Here is an 8,479-nt window from a genome sequence, read left to right as displayed (position 1 = left end):
CTTCATCATTTTCCAAGTTAATGACTTCCAGTGATTCAGTTTCTTTCATCATTCCCTTTAATATCTGAGCCAAATTATGCAGCCTGCATGTATTGTTCTGTTCCTGGAGACATTCATAACTTGTAATCATGGAACTAGAACGGTCTAGTTTGGTGATGTGCCTTTTGACAGCAAGTTTTCCTCGAGAGGAAGAGATTAGTTGGATATATTAAATAGCTCTGTTCTGGATATGGTTATTTGCTTTGTTCCCATTTTAAGTGTTCTCCTGGAAGTATTGCAGTATGTTTCAATATGTGTGTTTAGCTTGTGATGATTGAAGACATTAATAACAAAATCATAGTGAAATTTAAGGATAGTAATACCCTTAAGCCATTTTAACAGTTCTCTGTGCAACATTAATATTTATGGGACTATTTTTTAGTTCCTTTAGAAGGTTGTATGGACTGGGGACATCACCCACTCCTCATTCCTCAATTCCCTAAAGGATCTGTGGATCTGGAATTCTGTGCCCAGGAGGGATAAAGCTTGATATAATTCACATAATGTTCTCTAACAAACACTAAAATAACTGATGTAAAAATATCCATAACGTTTAACATTTCTGAACACAGCTTAGATGACTGTGGCTCTTGGAACAGAACTAATCTATGGAAAATATAGGAATTTTCACTGGCATGAATGTCGGATAAAGGAAGGGGTCTTGGAAATAGAGGACACACCCGTGTCTGAATAGCCTAACCTGCTACAGAGTTCCCATAATCTATACAGATATGCGTGAATTGTGGATACTGGCTGCTGAATCTAGCTATACTGAGACTTCTAATGGATTGCATTTTGCCAGGAGAATGATCAATATACATACAGTTCAGACATTCCAGCTTATCTATCTCTTGGCTTTTCTTACCAATTTACCATGCAGGATGGGAGGCAGAAAGGAAGAAGTAACCATTTAAAGTGCCAGAGAACTCAGACTGTTTCCTTGGTAATCCCCTCCTGGTGGACAGTAGTGTATGTGACTTCAACTGTAATCCCACGATGGCCTGGGATTTCCATCTGAAAAATAACAAGGCTTTTTATTAGGTTGTTGCTTTCCTTTTTTTTCTTATCCCTATGCTGTACCAGCTTATTAGATATCTGTGAAAGTACTTAAGCAACATTCCTCCCAGTTTCAAAGGAAGACACTATGCAAGTCTTTCCTCATGGTCCATTGTAAACTTTTGAACTTAATTTCCTTTGCTGATCAGCAGCAGTAGCATTTGTTAACCGTGTAGGCAATGGCATCAAGCCCTTGTGTTTCCTATGGGCGTTTTAAAAAGGTACTAAGGAAAAATGATTTTAAATAAATATTTAACATTATTTCTTAATTAGGTCCCTGCAGGAGACATAATTTTTCATAGGCAATTCAAATAATTGCAGTGAGTATGTGTAAGTATTACGTACGTAAGTAGTGTTGTAGAGGACGTATGATTTAACTGTAATAATGAGATTTTTATTTGGGGATTTTTTACTCTGAAGACAGCTAAGTAAAATCTCAGTGCTTCCCAAAACCACTCTTTCCAAAGAAACCACAATGTTACAGAGCCCTTTCATCATCCAGCATACGGCACTGCAGAACACAAAAATATACACTGTACTACTTTAAATTAATTCATATTTGCAGGAGGCAGCCTGTGTGAGTATGTGCAATTATGAAATGCAACTTTTTTTTTCCCTCTTGACTTTTTTAGCTGCCTCACCCTTTTTATTTGAACACATACATATGGTGTGTGAGAGTGAGCAAGCTCTCTGTAAATGTTTGGAAGGAGCATCTGTCAGACAATAAAACTTGCAAGAAAACATGCTTCTCATTTAAAGTGTATTTGCTAGAGCTATTCCAGTGTTGGAATCAGTTCATTTGTATAGCTTAGAGGCATTAATAAGAACAGAGAACTGTAAAGTCACCAGAAAATCCAAACTGTTAGTAGGAATCCAAGGTATTTTTTAAAAGCATTTCGTCTATTCGGCATTACGGTCTTCTGGTAGGGACCCGAACCAATTGACATAGAGGAAACCTCTGGCAATCCGTCCAAAAAGATTGCAAGCAAGAAGATGACATGTTTTCTGCAAACCTGGAAAGTCTAAAGATTACAATAATTGTTGGACCAAAGGGACCCTCTTCAGGCATAAATACCAAGACTCCTACTGTCTTCTCTTGCAGACCAACTCAGCTGCCAGCAAAAGCAGGTGCTCTCCCCTTACCAGTGCTCCAGAGGAAATATTTAGTGAGTATTCACAGCTCTTTTTACCAATTAATATATTACTAGTGTCTTAGTTCTGTTTGTATAGTTTTCTCTAAAGAAAAGAAGCATTTAAATGTATGGTTTTAAGGCTGTTAGTTTAAACAATTGCTGGAGTTCAACAGTCTGATGCAATTATCTTATTAATTTTAATACAAAATTTGCACAGCCTTTGACAGCAACTTAAAAAAATATATTGTTTTTTAACAAGTCTGTAGCTGTGACAGTCTGAAGCCATCTCAATGTATTTTTTATGCACCGGTACCAGAAAGTACTTTATATATATTTTAAATGTATTTGATTTTAAATGTTACGCCATAAAATAGTCTTTGTTGGACACAAATTTAAAATAAATCATGTCTTCTGGCAAAGTAACCTGCAATTTAATCTTTAGAAGAATAAATATACCACTAATGTTTTCCACAGAAACAGTTGCAGCTCTAATTAATTCAAGATGTGACTCTAATAAGATTTCAAAAGAAAATCAGAAACAGATTTTTCTCAGAGGTAGTGCTGTGAACAAGGTTAGGATATTTTTATTTTCATTAGAAACACTTGTCCTAGGTACAGCTACAGATCTGTAGCATATAGCCTGGAAATAGCAAATCTGAATATATTAGAATGTTTCTAGAAGCATAACAGTTTTGGTGCTTGGGATATGAGTTTTCTTTCTGTTAAAACTTATGCTTTGTTGTATTTTATTAGGTAACTCTTACTCCTTTCTGAGCTTAGAGTGACTAATGTGTCTACATTTTTTTTTCTCTCTGCATGTGGAAGGGAATGGAAAACCTGATGTTTGTCTACTGCTCCTGCAAAGTTATCTGGACGCTGCTTGTAACAATTCTAGGCTATGCCAGCAGCTTGCCTCTGGGTGATGACTCTATTTGCACAGCAGAGGAACTTGCAAAGTACAGTATAATCTTCACAGGGAAATGGAGTCAGACTGCCTTCCCCAAACAGTATCCACTTTATAGGCCCCCAGCACAGTGGTCATCACTGCTAGGTAAGTGAAAAATATACAGTTTTAAGACCAGATAAATCTCTTGATCACTGTGATTTTTCACCCCCCTTCTCCCCTCAATAGTAGATTGTAATATAACTAATGTAAAAAGTAGGAAAATAGCTGCAGTTATTAAGAATAAAAATGCAGAAATTGAAGCATTCACAATGCTTTCAAAAATCTACAACTGTTTTCAATTGGCTTCTGATTTCAATTGGCTACAGCTGAAGTAAACAGTGATAAGTCAAATGTTTTAGTGTTCACTCATGCTTATACACAAAGTTTTTTAACCTTAGAAATAAAAGAGAGCATCTGAAGAAATATGGACAATCTAAACCAGACTTTTCTGTCATGCAATGTATTCACTCAAATAGGTGTTACTCATAGTTCTGACTACAGCATGTGGAAAAAAAATGAATATGCCAGCAATGGTGTACGTGATTTTGCTGAAAAGGGTGAGGCATGGGTATTAATGAAAGAAATAGAAGAAGCTGGAGAGAAAATTCAGAGTGTGCATGGAATCTTCTCTGCTCCTGCCATTTCCAGTGGCACAGGACAAACCTCCACTGAACTACAAGTGCATTCAAGACATCCATTAGTAAGTAAATGTACATGCTGATCTTCACAGTTTTTGGCTTCTTTTCTTTTTATGTCACTAGCACACAGAGTTAAATATTTGAGTTCTCTTTGGTAGAAATATGATAATGGAAAATGTTGCTTAAAAAGAAATGCACATCAAATTTCAGTGAGTAGTGGAGATCTATAGAGCAGAAGCACATAAAAGTCCATTTATTTCAAGAGTTAAGTTACAGTTACAATAACTAGTACTGGAGAACTTTGAAAGAAGTAATGCCATAAGTAATGCTGGGTTGTTTTATTTTATTAGGTTTCATTTGTTGTACGAATTGTGCCAAGTCCTGACTGGTTTGTGGGTATTGACAGCCTAAACCTCTGTGAGGGGGACCACTGGATGGAAGAAATATCAATAGATCTATATCCATACGATGCTGGAACCGACAGTGGCTTCACATTTTCCTCCCCAAACTTTGCCACTATTCCACAAGACACAGTTACAGAGGTAGGTGTACATAAATAAATAGCACTCCATATCTTCATATTTTGATTCCTCCACTTCAAAGCTAACTATCCTGTAGCTACACAAGAGATTCTCTCATGAAAGTGATTTCAGTGTTTGAGAGTACTGATGCTCACTCTACCCGGATTTATTAATAGCTTTTGTTCATTTCCTACATCATTCTGATTTATTGGATAAATTTGGATGCATCACAAAAACTGGCTTACATTTAAAGTTATCCATGTAGAATATCATAGAATCATAGAATGACTTATGTTGGAAGGGACCTGTTCCACCAATATAATTATTCCAAGATGGTCTTTAACAATTCTTAAAAAAAAAAACTAGGGAAATGAAAGTACTTCCCAGAATTTTGGCATGACTAAATTTGTATCCAAACAGGAAAAGTCTAAGTAGGAAATTGTACATACTGATGTGGGGGGAGGTTTTCCCTGGAATACGCTGCTGACACCTGAATGTGTTGCATTGGAGGGACAGGAGCTAGTGGAAAGCAGAACACATCTTTGCTCCTACTGCAGTGACTGTACTTAGTCTTTTTTGCTTGCTCTTTGTCTTTGTCATTTTTTGGTGGTAGGAAACAGAACATCTTAATTCAAAAATATGGAATAGTAGAAGTACTCTGTCCCTATTTCTGTTAAGGTCAGTTCCTCTAGAGCCAAATGCTGTACTAATGAACAGCGAGACAAATAACAGAGAAGCTGGAAAGTAATCCATCTGGCCTCCTATACACATATGACATCTGCTACAGCATACCTAATAGTATTATTTAATACTCTTGTATTCTGTCTTGTAATAATGTCCACGGTATCTCAACAAACCATTCCAAGCATTACTCTGTTTTCAGTGCCTCCCATCTCATTCCTCCATCCAAATACTGACACAATTCTTTGTGCCCAATTCAGAAGTATTTTGCACAAACCATCTGGGATTATCAGAAGTAGATTTGTGAGCTGGAGTTTAGAGAATCCTTTCTTGGTTGCCAAAAGGAATCAACACAATGCATAAACATGATTTTCCAGTTATTTGAATAATAGAATAATAAGAATAATTTGAATTTGAATAATAGAATGATGCATTTCTTTAAGGTTCTCTTTTTATTGCGCAGATCACTTGTTCCTCTCCAAGCCACCCAGCAAACTCATTTTATTATCCCAAACTCAAAATTTTGCCACCTATTGCTCAAGTAACGATGGTGAAATTAAAGAAAAACCAGCTGGGTTTTCCTATACCTCATCTTAACCAGCCAGCTAAAAGCAATGAAATACTTGACACATACTCAGGTAAGTGATTGGCACTGTGACATTCCCAATTTGGTAACTTATGTTAATTCAAAAAATACGTGGAACTCTGGTAGGTGACGTAGATGAAATAAGTGATTGGGTAGAATATTTTCCTGCAATATATTCTGCATTGCAATAGTTTCCAGACTCACCCATGGGAAATAAAAGAAGCCAATTGACATAACAGACAATCTCTGAAAAAATAAGGCACGGATTTCATACTTGAGCTATGGTTCAAAGGCCTGAGTTGTACCACATTGAGGCTTGCTCAAGCCTTAGCATCACCATAGATCAGTGAATGTTATGACAATTAAACAATATCGATCAAAATTAAAACTCCACAGATTCACTGCAACTTGTAAGTAAATACTTCTGCTTAAGTTCTTATATGATGATGCAACAGAAGAAATAGTACATACTATATGCATTCCTAGATATATTTGTGATAAAACAGACAACTTGAAAATAAAAATATCATTCTCTCTTTTTTCTTGCCTTAAAAATCTTGTAAATAACTTCATTTAGGCATTGGAACATTTGACTCAAGATAGTTTGGAAGGTAATAAAAAGAAAATTTGCTCAGTGTGAAAGATAGCAGTTGGTGTCTATGCAGGTTATATACTTATATTATACTCTTCTGGCAACTTTTTATTACGTGTAAAAGAAATGGTTATGAATAAGACTGACATCCCAAATGCTATTTGAGAGACAGCTATGGGTTAAATCTCCAATGTGTTCCTTATATAAATGATGTTCCAAGAAGAGCTTTTCCAGAATAATTCTGAAGATTAACGCCTCTAGCTTTGTCCTAAGGATACCTCATGATTGCTAAACTGTAGTTCATTTTCCATGCAGTTAACAATAAACAATTTATACTTGCATAAGTGCATTTCTTTATGAAGTTTGAGTAATTGTTTTTCTATTAGTAAACAAGACAGTTATGAAGGGAGTGCTAGCAATCTTATGTCTTTCCTGCAACATATGAAAGGAACATTTGCCCCTCTTTAGCATATAAATGTAATACAATTCATGCAAAGTACAGTATTTCAGGAATCATTTTAAATCATGCATCTCCACTTTACAGCATATTAACCAGTAGATCAGTCTATTCAAAAAATGTATTCCAGAAGCAAAAGGACAGATTTAATTATCAGAGATCAAACCGTGTTGCTCATTCCTGTTAGAAGCATGAGAATCGATTATTGCAACAGAAGTAGTGAGTTCCATTGTAAAGCCAGAATTTTATACCAGAGGTCATATATTCAGTACAGCATTTAAACTGGTCTTGTGCAAAGCTATTTTATGCTCAAATGCAAAGATTTGATGCAATTTCCTATGACCAGCAGTGTTCTTTATTTAACCTCTTAAGGAATAAGCTCCTTTTCTTTTTATGACGGATATTTTCAATGGAAGTATACATTATGAAAAGTATATTTGAGCTTCTGACATCTTTGGTTGCAGTAAATTAAATGAACAAGAGTTAAATGGAATGCGATCGAACTACAGGAACAACATATCCCTCCAAAGAAATAGAAATATGCATAAATCAACCAGATAAAAGCTTTAATTCCTGTGTTTTTACTAAGCAATTCAGTGAAAAATGCGTTATGAAGTTGACACTATGTGCTTTTGAATGCAGTAATCTTGAACATAATCACTTAAAACATCAACTTTTAGAATGGAGAGGCTACATTTTCAATTCAATAAAAAAAAAATGTGCTGCACTACTGTTGTAATGCCTCTGACAGTCTCTTGACTGCAATAAAAATAATAGCAATGTCCTTGAATTTAGGAGCTGAAAACAGACATTTTTATTTATAAGGCAACATATGGATTTCATTAATATCACATGTATTTCTGTATAAGAAAGGATGCTTCTTGATCATCGTTCCTTAATGCTTTGCCAACTATGCATTTGCCTTCAGCAGAAAATGTTGCAGTTACCTTCTTATTGTGTATTTTGCAGAAACACCACTGGACTGTGAAGTTTCACAGTGGTCTTCCTGGGGTCTCTGCAGAGGTCCTTGCAGAAAAACAGGGACCAAGATCAGAACTCGTTTTGTACTTCTTCACCCTGCTAATGATGGAACGCCTTGTCCAAGTCTGGAGGAAGAAACAGGATGTGAACCAGATAATTGTGTCTGAAATAATAATAATAATAAAGATAACAATTTAGATAATTTAAAAGCAAGATAAAAGTGTAACTAAATCTAAATTACATGTCATTCAGTGTTCCTTATAATTCAGGTATGCCACACTATTTTGCTGAGAAGATATATTAGACTGGTTTTGAAAGTTGCTGTTTAGTATCAAGACTTTGAGGTGTTGCATTCTTAAGGCTTAGTATGACAACAGTACTTCATCATTTACAGATCAGAAAACCCAAGTAAATCTTTGTTACACACTCTAAGTTCTTGGAGTACCCTCTAGTGGCAGAAAACAAGACATTTGGAAAGATTTTGCTTCACATGTGAAAACCATTCAATCAAAAAATCATAACTAATAACATTCTTAAATACTGTAATTTGTAGATTTGCAACTATTTATACCTAGAAATTAATTTTTTTTTCTCTAAATTATATATATTATAATTTATTGGCTATCTTGTTGTCTTTCTAAACAAGTTTTACTTGCCTTTCTTCAGAAACTACTTCTATAAATCAGAGTGACCAGATGTTTGCAGTATGGTTAAGACAGTAAGATGACTGAGTAAACTCATGTTGAGACTTATGAATACACAAAATTGAACTTTTTTTTCCCCCCTCAAAAGTGAGAAGAATATTTACTGTTAGGACACTCAGCCAACAAAATTACTAATTAAACCCAG

The 8,479-nt window shown here is 35.3% G+C and overlaps 1 protein-coding gene across 1 annotated transcript; it reads left to right on the top strand.

The window, feature by feature from the left end:
* The first annotated feature begins 1,751 nt into the window (after nt 1-1,751).
* SPON2 (spondin 2) lies at nt 1,752-7,977 on the top strand. Its single transcript, XM_072335537.1, has 6 exons — nt 1,752-2,261; nt 3,054-3,279; nt 3,651-3,874; nt 4,163-4,354; nt 5,478-5,652; nt 7,619-7,977. Exons 1-6 carry the CDS (start codon nt 2,094-2,096, stop codon nt 7,795-7,797), a joined length of 1,164 nt encoding a protein of 387 aa, XP_072191638.1. The 5' UTR covers nt 1,752-2,093; the 3' UTR covers nt 7,798-7,977.
* Nucleotides 7,978-8,479: the final 502 nt, after the last annotated feature.

Source organism: Excalfactoria chinensis, chromosome 4 (genome assembly GCF_039878825.1).
Source record: "Excalfactoria chinensis isolate bCotChi1 chromosome 4, bCotChi1.hap2, whole genome shotgun sequence".
Taxonomy (NCBI): Eukaryota; Metazoa; Chordata; class Aves; order Galliformes; family Phasianidae; genus Excalfactoria; species Excalfactoria chinensis.
The sequence above is the reverse complement of the archived record's forward strand: the minus strand, read 5'-3'. Positions and strand labels throughout refer to the sequence as shown.

Bases quoted from the DNA above. Each gene is read 5' to 3' on its own strand.
- SPON2 (XM_072335537.1), top strand. From the start codon at position 2,094: ATGTTTTCTGCAAACCTGGAAAGTCTAAAGATTACAATAATTGTTGGA. The intron at 2,262-3,053 runs GTGAGTATTCAC...TGCATGTGGAAG, and splicing joins TGCTCCAGAGGAAATATTTA to GGAATGGAAAACCTGATGTT. The intron at 4,355-5,477 runs GTAGGTGTACAT...TTTATTGCGCAG, and splicing joins CACAAGACACAGTTACAGAG to ATCACTTGTTCCTCTCCAAG.